A 16,173-nucleotide genomic window follows, 5' to 3' on the forward strand; every position below is an offset into this window, starting at 1 on the left:
GACAACTCCCGCACCAACCAATTCGATCTAAAGAACATCTGTAGGCCCAGAAGCCCCCCTGATTTTTACCTTCTTGAGCGGGGCCAGGGAGTGATACTGGCAGCCAGTCCCGCCCTGTACCAACAGAACCTTGACGAGTCTTTGATAGACCTGACAAGACAGCTGCCGCTCGACCCTGGGCTTGTCTCAACGACGAACGGTGGAGGGGGGTCGCAACAGGAACACGTCAACCACGTTTCAACTGCGATGAAAGCCCTAGGTTTCCTGTTTATCTGATCAACTTCGCCCAAGGCCTACTGAGCTTCCTATCGTCGTGCTCAACGTGAGGATAGACGTTATGCCATCACGCACACTCATCATGGCACCGCACCCATCCAAAATTCTTGTCTGGGGCGACAAAAATACCCTACGCTAATAGTTCTATTCACAACCACCTCATTAAGGCTGAATCTATACCCACGAGCTATATGGGAAAATATGAATAGTTGCACATGAAAAGATACCAAAAAGTCAAAAATGAGCTGTCTGTGGCACTATGTAGGACCACCAAATTCGAACTCGCAACCTTTCGCAAGGACCCAAGTATGCGTTAATCACTTTCCACCACCAGGTCATGGGCACTTCAGACGCTTCTCATGCCTTTCTTTCCAAGATTTCTACCCTACATATGTTACGGCGGGGACGGTTGTGGTGTATCCGTCGATGTGTACTCCATCTGCACCACCTGGGGCCCACAGTCCAAAACCAGGACACGATACGGATGTCATCAGGTTCAGGGCCGAGATCTCACCAGAGCAAGTAGCTACAAACAGCGCAGCCAGATATTTTGGAATCAGAAATGTACATGGTCTTTGACCAAATGACTGCATTATATCTAGGGTATCTTGCACACAGGCCTCCGCGGATCCGCGCTTTCTCCTCTTTACACACCACTCCACTTGCCAAACTTGCTATACCTCTTGTACATCTCCCTCAAGATAGCTCTACCACTGGCATCCATGCTATCATTCAGAATCTTCCTCACCTCGAGCGGCGTAATGTCAAACACGGAGTTCATGCCGGGTTCCAACGCCTCGCGGACCTCGCGTGGGACGTCTACGTCCAGCTGCAGCTTGACGTACGCCATGAGGAGGAGGTACATGTGTCTACCGGCCGACCTCTTCGCCGCGTCGGTCGCCGAGTCGAGGGCGCTCAGGTGCTGCACGCGGGAGACGGCCGCTGCGGCGGGCTCGCACACGAGGGTGATGAGGCGGGTGAATTGCGCGGCGTGCTTAGCCCGTTGTTGTGTAGACGATGAGGAGTGGGCGAGGGCGCCGAGCAGGGTTTCGAGGGTGGTGACGAGGATGTGGTAGTGTCCCTCGAGCCGGAGGCGGTGCTTCTTGATGATGACCTCCATCAGCTTACAGAGCCATTGGTACACGCTCGGCGACGCGTCGAGGAGGTGGCCTTGGTCATTGGAGACTATTGCTGCCACCGTGCTGAATGTCGTCTCAATGTTCCACTGGGTCATGGAGTCCGACTTAACGTCGAGCAGCTGCTGCAGGACTTCGGTGGTTCTGACGAATTCGCGCACAGTTCCGGCCTGGGCTAGGTACCTGATCAATTTGCCGTGAGCTGTGGCCAGGTCAAAGGTCTTTGACTTTTCAAGACCGACAAGGGATTCTATGATTTCGGTTAGCATTAATCAAATGTGAGGAGGAAAGAAAACTCACCAGTCATCTGAGTGACCACACGGCGGATGGCAAGGAGCTGGCCTTCGGAAGTTGAACCTGCTGTCGGAGCGGTATCTGCCTCAACGCCTTCGAGAAGGCTCTGTACATACTGAACCTTACCATTGTAGTCAAGACCAGCGACAGCGGCGTCAACAATGTCTTCCAATGTATCTTGTCGGTTGAAGTCAGAAATGGGGTCGGGCACTGCGCCGCTCGGTAGCGGTGTGGGCAGCGTGCTGCTGAAGAGCTGGCCGAAGGAGGTCGGCCGAGCAGCTGCCACCTTTGACGGGAAGTACTTGATGAGGAATGCCTGAAGCTTCCAGCCGCTGAAGTATCCATTTGTGATCGCCTGCTGGCTCACCTCCTCCAACTGAGACACCTTGATCTTGAGCCCCGCAACGGCCGGCTTTGGCAAAGCTTCCGCTGCGTCGAGGGCAATCAGGGCGCGGTTGACGATATCTCCCTTGACCTTCTGCTTCCGTGAGGCCTTGGAAAAGTCACTCAAGGTGTCTTGAATGAGACTTCCCAAGGCCGAAGCTATTTGATCGCTGTCGATGACAACAGCTTTGTCATCAGAACCAGTTTCAGGTAGCACAACAGAGAGCAGTGCCTTCAACAGAGTCATTTGCACGGAGGAGGCACCGCCATCTAAGCCCTTCAGAAGAGCGGGGATCTTGTCGAAGTACTGCGTGCGCCATTCCTGGTGATCGTTCATTTGTCGCACAGTTGATGTCGCCAGTTGTGACACAAGCTGGGCCAGGCCGAGAGCCGTCCTTGAGTTGCTCTCCGCGCAGACTTTTGACAGTGAGTCGGCAATCTTTTGAAGGTCGGCGAATGACATGTTTTGGTAGAAAGTTGGCCTTGACATTAGCTTGACCAAGAATCCCAAAACCAGATGCCAGTCCGAAGGATCCACTTGGCCTGCCGCGTGGACTTTTGGAATCAAGATTTCCGTGAGACGTTCCCTCTGTTGTCTCGTGATAGATTCGTCGGGAATTCTTGACAATTCAATCATGGCGGCCCTGCTCCGCTGCTCAGCCCAAGGGGAAGACTTTGCTGAGGCCTTGCTGATGATGTCGATGGCGTGATCCACCACGTCGGCTGTCAGCTTCCTTTTGCAAAGGTTATTTTCGTTTGATGCCACCGCGTGAAGCACGTTGCTCAGCTTCACCTCGCTGCCCTTGGAGGAGGTCTCCTCACTCAAGGCGCGTTGTAAGTAGTCGGGCAGACGGCCCGAAGACTTCGCAAGAAGAGCCACGAGTCTCGAAGCTGCAAGGGGGAACTCTGCGCAAAACTTGGGAACATCAGAGGTATCTGAAACTGCGAAATCTCGAGAATTGAACAGACTCTGGAGGTCTTCCACCTTGACCTTCTTCAAGAGTCTCTCGACGAAGGTTGTAAGCAGGGAAGAAAGAACAGTCTGGTCGCGGCCATCGGGATACATTGATAGCCAGAAGTTATATGCGCATTCCAGGGCCTCGCACGTATCTTCGTCGTCAAATTTAGCTTTTTGTAATGCCTTTGTGAGGTCTGTCTGGACCTTGTCCCAGAGAGCGGTGGCCTGGTCATAGTCTAGCCAGGAAACAGTCTTGGAGAGTATTCTCCAACGCAGGGAGCGAATGTCCGACGGTGTTTTGCTGGCCGAACCGACATTCAACGCAATGTCGGCAAGCTTGCTTCCAATCGCATCGGCATAGTCGTCCTTGGTGACTGCAGATGCGAGGGTGTTGAGGAAAATGAAGACTGCGGCCGGACGGAGTTCCCCCTGTTCCTCAACCCATTGCAGCAGATTGACCAACTGCTTGGTGGTCAAGGACTTCTGAATGCCTCCAATTAGCGTCGGGTTGCGGTGCACTCTAGTAAACCAGACAGGCCGGTCTCCGGAGCGCAGCTTCTTGTCTTCGAACTTCGAGAGTTGATTGAACCACGTCTTCAGGAATGTTGATAAATCGCGGGCATTTTCAAAGCCAGTGATCAGCGACTCAATCAGCTGGCGCATAATGCCCTCGTCCGCCTCCGCGCCGACTGCGGTAATCCTGTCGCACACTTGGTCGAAGAGTTGTGTGCCTTCTTCTGATTGCAAAAAGACATCCGCGTCACATCTCGCAACAAGCGACAAGAGACGCCAGCCAGTCTCGCTCTGATCATCAGGAAGCGCGTAAGACTCGCAGACTGACAGAAGGTCACTCCGAGCGATGCGAGCCTTGTTCGCGATTGCTTCGTCGAGGATTCCTCCCATCGCATGCGACTTTTCGCTAGCAGACAACTGCTTCATGGCACGCTCAGACATCTTGAAAACTTCCTGCATCCAGGCCTCCTCAGCCTTTGTTGTTGTGAGTCCTCCAACAACTCTCGGGGCTGATGCCACTAGGCTGTAGAATATTGGAACTGAGGTCAAGGCAATGTTCTGTATCATGGCAAAACAACGAATGACAACCTCGAGATCGGTTTTGTTGAGGTAGGCCGACTTCGCCGGCAGAACAAGGTTGCGTTGGAGGAACTTCTCGAGGTCGCGCGTCCATACCTTTGCCACTTGATCATCGTTGCTCGACCGGTTCTTGGTCTTGCCCAGAATAGAGAAAGATGCGCGCGAGAGGTGTGTCGCGACTTCGAGCGCATCGGTGCCCCCCTGAAGATGTAGGTCCCAGGCGGATGAGAAGACCTTTACCCATGACTCTTGCGCCTCGAATGGCTCGGTATCTGACGCTTCCAGGGAGAAGTCGCAAAGGGACAGCAGAGGCGAGAGCAACTCTACCGCCTCGGTCGCAGGCTGGGCGAAGAGTGCCTTGATATGTTCTGCTCCCATCCTGTCGTGGGCGGACCATTGTGCCGCCGCGTCCAGTCGTTCAAGCAGGTTCTTCAATGCGCCAAAGATGGCCTCCCCCGTGCCTAGGCAGCCCTCGAAAGACTGCAGCGCCTTCAGCTCGAAGACTGCGGCATTGTTCCTCTTCCTCTTCTTCGATGTAGAACCAGAGGCCTGGGCTTCGGTGCTCGGTCTCGCAATGCTTTTGAGAGTTTGTTGAAGAACCGCCATGAATTTTCGGTCGGCGAGGGACTTTGCGAGTGAAAAGAGAGGAATTCTTTGGAATGCGCAATCGAGAATGCGCCATGTTAAGGGAAATCGTCGGATCGTATCGGCTTCGTCATTGTTCGCCTTCATGACTTTGAGAAGCCATCGAAGGACGCTCTCCTCAGCGGCAGAGAAGGGTCCCTGGCTGGCAGATGTGAGCTGCTTCCAAACTCGGTCGAGGTTCTCGCCATTGGCTCCGGGGCCCGTCTGGTCGAGAGACCGCACTGTCTTCACCAAGTCCCTGTCCGACGTCTTCAAAAGCGGTAAGTAGACAAGGATGGAGTTAAGTCAACGGCTGGAGAACTTACAATGGTCTCAGAAGACCTGATTGGGCTTGCATCAGTCATTTCTACGTCCATGATAGGCGACCAACCACGAGGGACTTCAAAAGACGTGCAGATCCTTTGAGTGCGCTCAGGTATAAGTCGCAACGACTCCCCGCGATTTTTAGCTGGAGCTTTCCCAAAATTTCGGGATTCTGCCGCCCCACCTAGGCTAAAGAGGTCACCGAGACGCACACCGAAACTTACCGCCCTCGGGTGTTCATCATCAATTTGCCGGCTCTCTCCGAAAACATCACTTGGTTCAATCCATAGCTGAAGCTCCGACCTCGACAAAACCATTGCGCATCGAGTCAATTGTGTAAGCACCGCTCCCCAGCTCTCTGTTTGATCCATTGACGCTGACGACCAGCTCCCTAGGGTATCGACGACCATGTCAGACACCTCCGTTCCCCCTCCCCCGAGCGCCGTCGCGCGCCCCGTCAGTGAGGCACTTCTCAACGAGAAGGTAGCTCCCCCAAGCCGTTACCAACTTCGATAAAGCGAGATCCCTGACCATCTTCTAGTGGGACCACTGCCTGTCCAACCTCCTTGTCAAGTCTACCCTCGGTCTTGGCTTCGGCGTCGTCTTCTCAGTCCTCCTTTTCAAGCGCAGAGCGTGGCCCGCCTTCGTCGGCGTCGGTTTCGGAGCCGGACGTGCATACGAGGAATGCAACTCCAGCCTGAAGCAGGCCGCCAGAGAGATCAGGAAGCAGGCATAAGATGCCACGACTGTCGAATCGATAGACGACGCGATCCGGATCGGAATACAGCTGTACAAACATACTACGCAACACGCACGTGAAGCTCGCTAGGGAGCCAGAAGCCGGCGGGCCCTTGTGCGATCACCCTGAGGAGCCGGTATACTAGGTTAGGGCGGGGACGAGCGAGGGAATAGAGTCTTTTTATTTGTCTGTCCATTCTTGACTGTCCTATCTTGCTTGCGTGCTACCGCTCAGCTGCTACGGATGGGGCGTTGGTCCTGAACCCCCGTTCACACCCTGCTCGTCGAAGTGCCTCGATGGTCTACGGCCACAATGTGCGGGCAAACATTCATCATTCGAGCGCACCGACTCTTATATATCGGCCATGGAGTGCTGTTCCGATTCCCGGTATATGTCGTTGGAAAGCCCCGTCGATGTGCCGTCGAACTTTCCGATCCCGCCGTTACACTCATCAGCGGAGTCTCTCTAAGGTCTGAAGATGTGCTTTGGTGCAAGGGAGGCCGTATCGTCCCTCTCCAGGAGATGCAGCTCGTTTCTCTCCTGTCCCGCCACCGAGTCGCTCCGTCGCTGGACGCCGTTGATAAAGACCTGTGTTGTGTCGTGTAAATCCCATCTCTCCCGACCATTACTTTCCGGAAAGCTATTGGCCTCATGTTGTGCGCGCGAGCGCCTAGTTTTGATGCCAATCAGGACAATGAAACCGAGGATACACGCAAGAACAAAGATGGCGATGGCGAGACAGAGGACTTCTAGGGGTGTAGCCTGAGGTACGTTTGGTGCCTGTTCAGGAGGACCTGTATGGTCGCTTTGCAGATCCTGGCCGGCGGCGACTTCTCTCGCGTGTTTCTTGAAGCTCGACATATCTGCTGTGACTCCGGGATTTGGGACTTGGATTCCGCCACGGCCAAAATGTGGCCTTGCCGCCCTGTGCCGCGTTGGCTTGAAATTGTTGGCAAGGCCGAGTTTATGAATGACGAATGACATTGAGAATGGAAGTAATCAGTAGGTATCTTTAGGTAGAGTCTAAGTTATTCTTGAGAAAAGGTCTTAGGGATGGTCGTGTGGTTGAAGTTGAAGAATCATTTGGACGCTGCATCGTCCATAGTTCTCAGATGCACAGAAGTAGTCAGGGGTACCTTCTCCGTGGTTTGGATAAATCATACCAGCAGGTGCAATCCGTAATCAGAAGCCATGCGCAGATACATGTAGTAAGAAGGAGCAGAGCAGAAAGTTCGGTCCTGACAGGAGTTATGGAAATGAGAATTGTGATACCAGACTGGTTCAGGAGCATTGGTGCCTCTTGCCATAGTTTTGTATCATTGATATCTCGACTACCCAATTCAGAGTGTAATTGGCCTGCTTCAATCGTAGTGCGTCTTATCCAAAATCATCCGGATCCCCCAGAAGAATGTTCCGTAGCTTCTTTTGACGGGCAAGTCCGATAGCAAGAAGCAGAGACATGCAAGCTTTGATCGAAGCTGGCATGCAACGCTGGGTGTATAAAGTAGGTAGTGTCTAGCGACCATCTTATCACCTACCTATCTAGGGTTCGCTACGAAATATCGATTCCGCCAATGGATGAAATAACCTGCCACATAAGTAGGAATGTGGTTGGGGCAAGTATCGCGTACTTTGAGGAGTGACACAAATTGAAGCCCATCAATATAGGGTATTATCGTAAGTACGTAACGTAAGGCAAACCTATCACGTCAAGTTCATTCAGCATCGGGTCATACGACCATTCAAAGGTGCACATTGCAGGATGTTTTGAGCGAAACCACCAACTCCTTTCACAAGAACTTGGGATCTGTCAAACGTAAGAGACTTGCTTCTTGAGTTCCAATCTCAAAGTCCCGGGGCCGTCCCGAAACCTCGGCGATTACAGCTGCAGCCTCCGATGGTCTCCACAGCCCGAGGGGCCGGCTCCGACAACAGCGATGACCGAACCGAGATTGAACGCCACAACGATAGGTTCATCTACAAAGACAGCTGACAGGCAAGAAATCCTTCTGATTAACGCATAGTGAAAAAATCTACTGCAACGACATACAATTCATTCGACAGGAAAGCAAAAATGAAGTGTCATTGAAGATCATGGTCATGGAGTTGAAATCCGTCTACTACCATTGGACAAAAACCATCAAGCTCCCCCGGGCTGACTAATGCAGCAAACAATCAACTGCCGCCACCTACCGCCCACCACCTTTTACATCATAAGCTACCTTATTACCGAACATTAGCATCTTCAATTTTCTCCTACTGCCGCCGCCCGTTCAACGAATACCCGCTGTGTCGACTTCAGAATCGCTACAAGGCAGCCCAAAATGGTCTCTCTCCGGTGCATTCATAGCCCCTCGAGCGCAAATATCTTCGTGCAGCTTGCGCGCCGTACAACATCAACGTCAAACTCCCCGGCACCGATCCTCTCGGTACTTGTTCCGAGATGGAAACCCGCCACCACCACAACTACTACTGCCACCAGCAAGGCCGGCTTCGGCACAACCCGACAATGCTGCACCCAGGGTGTTTCTAGGAGGATGATGCCGCAGCGCTTTGCTGGGAGGACGGTGCGACAGCAGACCCGAGCCTTCACGGCCTCCGCGACGAGGAGGCAGACGAGATGCGCCTGGAACCCGAAGACAGATGAGGAAGGGCAAGAGATGAAGCTCGATATCACAGATAGAGCAGGCAAGGTACGTGTAACTTACGTGTATCCGAGCATCGAACAAAGGAGTTTCCGAAACCTAACAGGTTCTCTGCGTTTATAGCGTCTAGCAACTATCATGAAGAAGGACAACAACCCGAACCTAGCCCTGAGGATACAAGTCGAGAGCGGAGGCTGTCATGGCTTCCAGTATCTCATGAGCCTAGTTACCCTACCCGAGGGCGAGAGCGCAGAGGATTGGTCCAAGGTCGTTGGGGAGGACGATACCGTGTTCCAATATCTACCAGAAGATGCTGACCCCACCAGCGTAACGTTTGAGGGACCAAAGGTGGTGATTGACGAGCCGTCGTTGGATTTGCTGAAGGGAAGCAAGGTGGACTTTACGATGGAGCTTATTGGGTCCCAGTTCAAGATCACGGACAACCCGTATGCGTCAAGCAGCTGTGGATGTGGGACTAGCTTCGACATCAAGATCTGAGTATGACTCAGCCTGGCTCAGCAAGGGATGAGCACAGTGGGATCTCAGCATCCACTTGTACAATATTAATGTAATGCGTACAAACACTCCTCTTGGATTAAGACATTGAATGCCATGATACATCGCGACAGTCACACATGCACATTACACATACAACTCTCTGAAGAGGCTTGCATTGCTACCCATTGAACAAGGAGGATGGAGAATCCAGTGGTCGTCAAATGATCAATTCACAAATTCCCTTTTGTGGTTATCAACGCCGTGCAACCGTGCCAATCATGTAATAAACCCTTGGTATTCTCAAACCTGCCGAAGTCCCTAGTAACTAGACGAACCCTGCCAAATCCCCAATTTTGTTGATCATAAAGCCGTACAAACGACCAATTTAGTTCATCTGGCGGATGAGAGCGTTGATCTTCTCCTCGCGGTTGCCAAGGTCACCACCCTCGATGAAGTGCTTGAACTTGCGGGGGCGGAAGCCACCAGTGGGGTTGGAGAGCTTGAAGGGCCAGAGGAAGTTGGAGGCCTGCTTGAAGTTGGGGCCGACGGTGTAGATCTCGTGGATGAGATCCTCCATGCAGACGATACCGTACTTGCCGAGGTTCTCCTCGATGATGGAGTTGTCGGTGAGGGCAACACGCTGCTTGTTGACCTTTCCGTAACCGCGCTTGTAGACGAGCTCCTTGACGGACTTGAGGTTGGGGTAACCGTAGGCAACCCACGGCTCGATGATCTTGATCATCTCGGTGGTCGCCTTGGTGATCTTAATGAAGACTCCGTTGTTGATCTGGAGGAGACGGAGAAGCTGGAGGATCTTGCGAGGCTTGGGGGCGATCTTGTTGATACCCTTGATGCGGATAAGGAAGATCAGGTTGGCCTCGGCGGGAACGTAGGCGGAGTCGTTCTCGCGGGCAACGCGGGAGAGGCGGACCTTCTCGCGCTCTGCGTCGCGGTACTCCTTGACGTACTTCTCAGCACGCTTGAAGATGACACCACGCTTCTCCTTGTTGGCCTTTAGGTAACATGTTAGCGATGTTTTCTTGGGCCAAATATGCGTTGAAGATGTGAATGATCCGGCAAGTGTCAGACCCGAAAGAAGGTTAATTCCAACTGCATCGACCGTAGTCTAGTTGTGAAAGGTATGTTATGCATCATGAAGGCGGGGGAGGGGTAGGTAGTGAGAGCAGAGGTATACTTACAGCCTTGCGCTTCTCGGTGGCCGAGTTGCGCTCAGCGCGAGCCTTCTCCTGAGACTTGCGCTTCTTGAGGAGGGTCTCCGGAACCAGAACCTGGTTGGAGGTGGGGACGGAACTGTCGCAAATCAGATTAGTACGCAGTCCGACATACTGCAAGCAGCATGGGTAGAGCGCCGGTGCGAGAATTGTAGCTGAAGCGCGACATTCTCGCTGTGGCTAACTCGAAGTTCATGACTTTGATTGGTGAGCAGACCAGGTAGTAGCATTGGTTCCAATGAAGCAGCAATTACCATGGCATGACGCTCATCCAACAACACCTCGAAGCACAGCAAAGTGTTCAAGAGTAGGTGCACGCATGTGAATGGGTCGCCAAGCAAGCTTTTCGGCACTGCGAGAGGAATCCAACAAACGGCAATATTTTTGAGGGAGAACGAGTTACCGTTCATCCCCAACACCCCGAGCACCGTCTCTCAGTCCGCAAGCCATGTTCCAGGTCATGAAGGAAGGAGGGAGGTTGCTCAGGAGGGTTCGAGCTGAGAGCCAGGCATTCACGACGAAGTGAAGCAAGGACTCCAGCGAGAGGACCACGACAATCTGCAAGACATCGCAAACGGAACGAAGGGGGAAATGCTGCCGCTGCTACTCAATAGCATTGGTGTACATACGTAGTGGCGGCCATTGTGAAGGCGGGTTTGGTTGTCGTCGGCGGTTGTCGTCGAAAATTGGTCGCTGGATCAGAAGGAAAAGGGAAAAGGGAAAAGGGCGCGGGATCGCAGAAGTTTTACCCAAAATTTCGCAGGCTCCGCTGGGGTTGGTGCATGGGCCACCACCAGCAAATTGAAATTCTCACCGCCCTCATTTTTTCTCGCTTAGGTAGGGTTTCTCATAGCGCTAAGCCGGTCCGGGTGGTTCTGCCGCCGCCAACCGCCCGACCCCCGTCAGGGCATTCTCGCCCACTTGTTTTGTTCGTGTGTGCAGGGCTGGGCTTTGTGAAATTTCGTTTGGGATTATTGCGAGCGACGGGTTGAGATAGCTTCCCTTTGCCAACCACTCCGACTAACCACCACCGAAAGACAATTCGCCAAACACAGCAGTCACGATGCCTCCCAAGTCCAAGACCGTCCGTCCCGCCCAGGAGAACATCTCCTTGGGTCCCCAGGTCCGCGAGGGTGAGTTTTCCCCGAATTTCATTCGATTGTGACGTCGCGCGTTCAGTTTGCATGCGCCGACCGCACAAAGAGAAGATGAAGCAATTTTGCTAACTACCCCGCGATCTTTAGGCGAGCTCGTCTTCGGCGTTGCCCGTATCTTCGCCTCCTTCAACGATACCTTCGTCCACGTCACCGATCTTTCGTAGGTCTCACCATCCACCGTTCTGCCTGCGAGTCCCGGAGTACCCCTCCCTCGTTGGCGAACATGAAGATTATATCAATACCCGTGATGGTGCAAGATGGCTAACTGGGTGATTCCAGCGGCCGTGAGACCATCTGCCGTGTCACTGGTGGTATGAAGGTCAAGGCCGACCGCGACGAGTCCTCCCCCTACGCCGCCATGTTGGCTGCCCAGGACGTCGCTACCCGCTGCAAGGAGCTCGGCATCACTGCCCTCCACATCAAGATCCGTGCCACCGGTGGTAAGTTTCTAGACCCCCTCAACAGCCTCTCACAAGCCCTTGCTGATTCAATACCTCAGGTAACGGCACCAAGACCCCCGGCCCCGGTGCCCAGTCTGCCCTCCGTGCCCTGGCCCGTTCCGGCATGAAGATCGGCCGCATTGAGGACGTCACCCCCACGCCCTCCGACTCTACCCGCAGAAAGGGTGGTCGCCGCGGTCGTCGTCTCTGAGCGCCCGGTTTTACATCATTACCTGGGTGGCTTCCGTGGGACAGGAGCGCTCATTATTTGGTTTCTTGGTGGCATCGCGAAAAACGCGGGGAACGGCGCCTTCGCCTGGTCCCCACTCTACCTCTACGCACTGTGACATGCCTTCTGCTGCGGGCGACAGTATCTATCGTAGACAGAATAGAAACTCGCCATATATGGCCTGAACTGAAGAGTAGCTCCTGAACCCTCGACACAATTGTGCACACAATGCGATACTGTGATGTGATATGTGGATCACTAAGAAACCTACGGCACTGCTTCATTCATCGTCCTCAAATCTTGATTCTATGAAAGCCAGCGATGTGGTTGGTTTCGAAATAACCAGGGCGTATCTATGCCGCGTATAAGCCTGAAAGCGACAACACCTGCCCGGAACGCCATTCTCCTGATCCTTGACGATTACATCAATGTCCTCAAGTCGCCCAAGGGAAATTGGAATTGCTTGGCCACTACTTGAAAGCAGGCTTTAGCGTCCAGGTACCCCTCCCCGTGCCACCCGTCTTCCCCAGGACGGCTACCCTATCCAACGCACTCTTAAAATCGTCCGTCTGCTTCGGAGTTTTGCAATACGGATTAAAGTGATCAACCAGCATCTTGGTCACTGCTTTGCCTCCTTGTCGTCTCATGAAAGTCTGGATCAAGGGTATGAAGTCTTTTTCTTTCAAGGGCTTGTCCGTACCTGGAGTGTTGCCCCGTGAACTGGAGCCGCTGACCGGCTGGCTGAGCCCCTGACGATCCGCAAGGGAAGACATAACCGCTGAAGAATTCACTCCGCGGCGTCGCGGTGCATTAGGTCGGCCTCCCTCGCCTATCTCGCCAGTCCAGGTGACAGTCCCGATAGGGATACGGCGCGCAGCCTCTCCAGCTCGTCGCAGATGGGCGGCTGCCTGAGCCGCTATCTTATTCGCCTCGTGTCGATTCATCGCCTGGTCAGCTTGTACCTTTTTCTTGCCATTCATGATTTGGTCATGCTCGTAGGCGCTATCCACGGTTCGAGAAAACAAATTCTCGGTAATGCGCTTCTCCTCGCTGTCATCTGTAGGCTCCGTGAATTCCTCCATCGCAGCGACGCCGGAGAGCTTGCGGACCGTGTCGACCTCGTCTTCTGCCTTGACGGAGGAAATGGGTACGGCATTCTTTGATGGCTTCTCCAGCTGATTGTGGCCCTCTGACTGGTTGAACTTGACTTCCGCGCCCTCGAAAACCTTGCTTCTGTTGGCACTAGCCATACTATGGCTATTGTCGCCAAAGCTGAACAGGTCATAAAGGTCAGAAAGATCGAAGTTGGCTCGCTGTTTCGGATCTTTCAGAACTTTGTTCGTCATAAATTGCTTGAAGATCTGGCGATGGTAAATCTTCTCCTCAATAGTGCCCGAAGTCATTAGCCGATAAATGGCAACTGGCTTTGTCTGGCCGAGTCGCCATGCTCTCTCTCGCGCTTGTAAGTCAGTTGACGGATTCCAGTCAGGGTCGTAGATGATGATCCTGGTCGCTCCGGTAAGGTTCACACCCAAGCCGCCTACTTTAGTCGTCAACAGGAATACGTCAATGGAGGGATCGTTGTTGAACTTGTCGATCAGAACTTGTCTTTTCTCGATGGTGACGTCTCCATCCATACGCAGGTAGTTCATTCCCTCCATCTTGCCGATATAGTCTTGGATGATGTTGAGCATGATCTTGGTTTGGGAGAATAGCAGCGTTTTATGCCCAAACTTCTTCCACATTGGAAGAAGGTCGCCGACCATTTGCAACTTGCCGGATCTTCTGGGGCTTCCCCAATCATATCCTGGTTGGTTCTTCCTGTTCACACTAACAAGATCCGGATGGTTGCAGATCTTTCGCAGGATATCGATTCCGTAGAGGGATTGTCGCTTTTTGGCCATGATCTGAGAGACGGCATCCGAATGAATGAACCTGACGTACTCCTCGTTTTGTTCCGGCGTTAACTTGCAGAACAGCACCTGTTCCGTCTTCTCCGGCAGGTCTGATGCCACGTCGACCTTAAGCCGCTGAAGCAGGTATTGGCTGATGGTTTCCTTCAAAGTCGTCGCACATTTTTCAGCAGTCATGACCGCAAGATTGGTCGCATTCGCGTGGCCGCCCATCTTGATAGGAATCTCAAACTGTTGTCTGAAGTTGACCAGAGTCCCTAGTCGCATGGGGAAAATGAAGTCGAATAACGACCACAGCTCAGTGAGGTTGTTCTGGATTGGTGTACCCGATAGGATTAGACGATGTGGTGTGTTGAGACACTTGGCTTGATATGTGACATTCGCGTTAGGGGTGCGAATCCTGTGGCCCTCGTCGAGGATGGCGTAGCCCCATTCCAGGGACAGTAATTGCTCGCCATAGGTGTTCAAACCAGCGTACGTGGTGACTAGAACGTGTCCATGTTTGGCAACACGCCTGACGATACGCTCTGCGGCGTCACGATTCGTCCTATCTCCAGGATAATCTTCATCGTCATCATCCTCAGCCACATTGACCATACCGCTACCAGACGAGTGTAGGATCGACACCCTCAAGGGAGGCCACCATCGGTGGAATTCGTTGACCCACTGTTGCATGACAGTCGCGGGAACGACTACTATGACGGGCTTGTCAAGCTTCTTGGTGTAGTGTAACGCCGCAACGAAGGCGATTGCTTGCACTGTTAAGCGTATTAGTAACATTGCCTCCATCTGTCACCAAGAATTTCTTACCTGTCTTTCCTAGGCCCATCTCGTCCCCGATGATGCCACCTACACCTTGCTCATAAAGCTCAGCAAGCCAATGGACACCGGTCTTTTGATACGCAAAGAGCGACGCATGAATGTCTCCCGGGAGCCTCAGCCCGCTACCGAATTCGTGGTCAGGCTGATCAGGCGAAGGTTTAAACCACTCCTCCTCGCCACTCTCTTTAGTTGAGGCGTCGCCATCGGCATTGCCATTTTGTTGTTGACGAGCTGCGCTTCGTCTCCTGACCCAATCGGCAAGGCGTGCTTGATAGATCGCCTCATTTCCGTCGTCAACGCTGCTCAGGTCGACCTTTGTGTTACCAACGGTGACTGTATTCTCTGCGGCCTTCTTACGCTTATTCTTCTTATGCGTAGTCGTGCCCTTCTTGCGCTTGCGACCCGTGGCTTCTTCCTCACTAGTGTCCGAAGCGTACTGGCTTTCAGCTGAACTGACAGCCGACGCATCAAATTCATCCGACGATGCTCCTTCATCCAACTTGCGCTTTTTTCTCGGTCTTAGTGAAAATTCAGTCTCAACGGATGCCGGAGCTGCTTCTGGATGTTCAGCAAAGCCTGGCATGCGCAATACTTGATGAGACTTTGGCTCTTCATCGTCGCTCTGGTATTCCTCCGCAGCCGCGTCTTGCTCAGCCTCGACAAGAACATCTGCTAGCTCTCCTTCGAAACCGTCGGGTCGCTCGCCACCAATGTTAGCAAAAGGCGTGATCTTTCCGGTCCGAACAAGGTATTCTCGGTGCGACTCGCCGGCCAAGCGTTTAGTCTTGCTCTTGACAGGATCTTCCACAACGGCAATCTCTTCCTGTCTCTTATCGATGCGAGCTTGGCAGTCTGAGATGTCGTTGATGGCATTCTCAATCTCTAGGTCCAGCTTGTCGAGCTCCTTCTGTATGATCCGTGATTGATAAGGGTTCCGTCGAGCTCCTTCTAGCTTCTTCCGTTGATCTACTCTCTTTGCCTCGAGTTTATCTTTGGTGGTTTCCAGTTTTTCAATGCGCTGCTTATCCTTCTTGTCTTCTGCCTCAATCAGGGCGGCGTTGGCCTGTGTTGTAATGTCGCGCTCTAAATCATCTTGGTCGCGGATATCGGCTGTGATGGTTCGCAAAAATGCCGCCTCATCGCCCTCAAACTGAATTGCTGTTGTTCTGGGGGCATCTGCTTCAGTGTTGGAAGGTGCACTTTTCTCACTTGTTTTCTCGGCAACTATGCCACTGTCTTCTTTGTCGGACGACATTTTGAGATCCGATGACGGAGATTTTTCATAAATCCATGCCCGATGTTCCAGACTGTGACCCCAAAGATATGGACTTTGATGTTGCCAGTTTTGATGAGATGCTTGAGCAACAGACAAACACCCTTGCTGGTGGTTGAAGAAATGGGGATTGAGTG

At 52.9% G+C, this 16,173-nt stretch overlaps 7 protein-coding genes across 7 annotated transcripts; 3 read left to right on the plus strand and 4 right to left on the minus strand.

The window, feature by feature from the left end:
• Positions 1-603: 603 nt before the first annotated feature.
• Positions 604-5,198, minus strand: BDZ83DRAFT_610982 (Urb2/Npa2 family protein). The gene is made up of 2 exons (XM_060507631.1): positions 1,713-5,198; positions 604-1,662 (listed from the first exon to the last, which is right to left on the minus strand). The coding sequence occupies exons 1-2, from the start codon at positions 4,870-4,872 to the stop codon at positions 923-925; spliced, it is 3,900 nt and encodes a 1,299-aa protein (XP_060368099.1). The 5' UTR covers positions 4,873-5,198; the 3' UTR covers positions 604-922.
• A 112-nt stretch (positions 5,199-5,310) lies between these two features.
• On the plus strand, positions 5,311-6,058 carry BDZ83DRAFT_171210 (uncharacterized protein). Its single transcript, XM_060501470.1, has 3 exons — positions 5,311-5,424; positions 5,484-5,571; positions 5,630-6,058. Exons 2-3 carry the CDS (start codon positions 5,497-5,499, stop codon positions 5,822-5,824), a joined length of 270 nt encoding a protein of 89 aa, XP_060368100.1. The 5' UTR covers positions 5,311-5,424; positions 5,484-5,496; the 3' UTR covers positions 5,825-6,058.
• A 234-nt stretch (positions 6,059-6,292) lies between these two features.
• Positions 6,293-6,811, minus strand: BDZ83DRAFT_571253 (uncharacterized protein; the record flags this gene model as incomplete). The annotated part of the gene is made up of 1 exon (XM_060504388.1): positions 6,293-6,811. The coding sequence occupies one exon, from the start codon at positions 6,809-6,811 to the stop codon at positions 6,293-6,295; it is 519 nt and encodes a 172-aa protein (XP_060368101.1).
• Positions 6,812-8,151: 1,340 nt separating this feature from the next.
• BDZ83DRAFT_571284 (iron-sulfur cluster assembly accessory protein) lies at positions 8,152-8,970 on the plus strand (the record flags this gene model as incomplete). Its single annotated transcript, XM_060504392.1, has 2 exons — positions 8,152-8,526; positions 8,596-8,970. 2 exons carry the CDS (start codon positions 8,152-8,154, stop codon positions 8,968-8,970), a joined length of 750 nt encoding a protein of 249 aa, XP_060368102.1.
• A 385-nt stretch (positions 8,971-9,355) lies between these two features.
• On the minus strand, positions 9,356-10,371 carry BDZ83DRAFT_717421 (60S ribosomal protein L7; the record flags this gene model as incomplete). Its single annotated transcript, XM_060511947.1, has 3 exons — positions 9,356-9,982; positions 10,170-10,259; positions 10,318-10,371. The coding sequence occupies 3 exons, from the start codon at positions 10,369-10,371 to the stop codon at positions 9,356-9,358; spliced, it is 771 nt and encodes a 256-aa protein (XP_060368103.1).
• An 894-nt stretch (positions 10,372-11,265) lies between these two features.
• BDZ83DRAFT_571380 (40S ribosomal protein S14) lies at positions 11,266-12,010 on the plus strand (the record flags this gene model as incomplete). The annotated part of the gene is made up of 4 exons (XM_060504404.1): positions 11,266-11,335; positions 11,447-11,519; positions 11,639-11,799; positions 11,859-12,010. The coding sequence occupies 4 exons, from the start codon at positions 11,266-11,268 to the stop codon at positions 12,008-12,010; spliced, it is 456 nt and encodes a 151-aa protein (XP_060368104.1).
• A 488-nt stretch (positions 12,011-12,498) lies between these two features.
• On the minus strand, positions 12,499-16,018 carry BDZ83DRAFT_571379 (SNF2 super family protein; the record flags this gene model as incomplete). Its single annotated transcript, XM_060504403.1, has 2 exons — positions 12,499-14,699; positions 14,752-16,018. The coding sequence occupies 2 exons, from the start codon at positions 16,016-16,018 to the stop codon at positions 12,499-12,501; spliced, it is 3,468 nt and encodes a 1,155-aa protein (XP_060368105.1).
• Between the last annotated feature and the right edge of the window lie 155 nt (positions 16,019-16,173).

This window comes from Colletotrichum acutatum (assembly GCF_030867785.1).
Source record: "Colletotrichum acutatum strain CBS 112980 chromosome Unknown BDZ83scaffold_20, whole genome shotgun sequence".
Classification (NCBI taxonomy): Eukaryota; Fungi; Ascomycota; class Sordariomycetes; order Glomerellales; family Glomerellaceae; genus Colletotrichum; species Colletotrichum acutatum.

Bases quoted from the DNA above. Each gene is read 5' to 3' on its own strand.
- BDZ83DRAFT_610982 (XM_060507631.1), bottom strand. From the start codon at position 4,872: ATGAAGGCGAACAATGACGAAGCCGATACGATCCGACGATTTCCCTTA. The intron at 1,663-1,712 runs GTGAGTTTTCTT...CCGAAATCATAG, and splicing joins TGTGGTCACTCAGATGACTG to AATCCCTTGTCGGTCTTGAA.
- BDZ83DRAFT_171210 (XM_060501470.1), top strand. From the start codon at position 5,497: ATGTCAGACACCTCCGTTCCCCCTCCCCCGAGCGCCGTCGCGCGCCCC. The intron at 5,572-5,629 runs GTAGCTCCCCCA...ACCATCTTCTAG, and splicing joins AGGCACTTCTCAACGAGAAG to TGGGACCACTGCCTGTCCAA.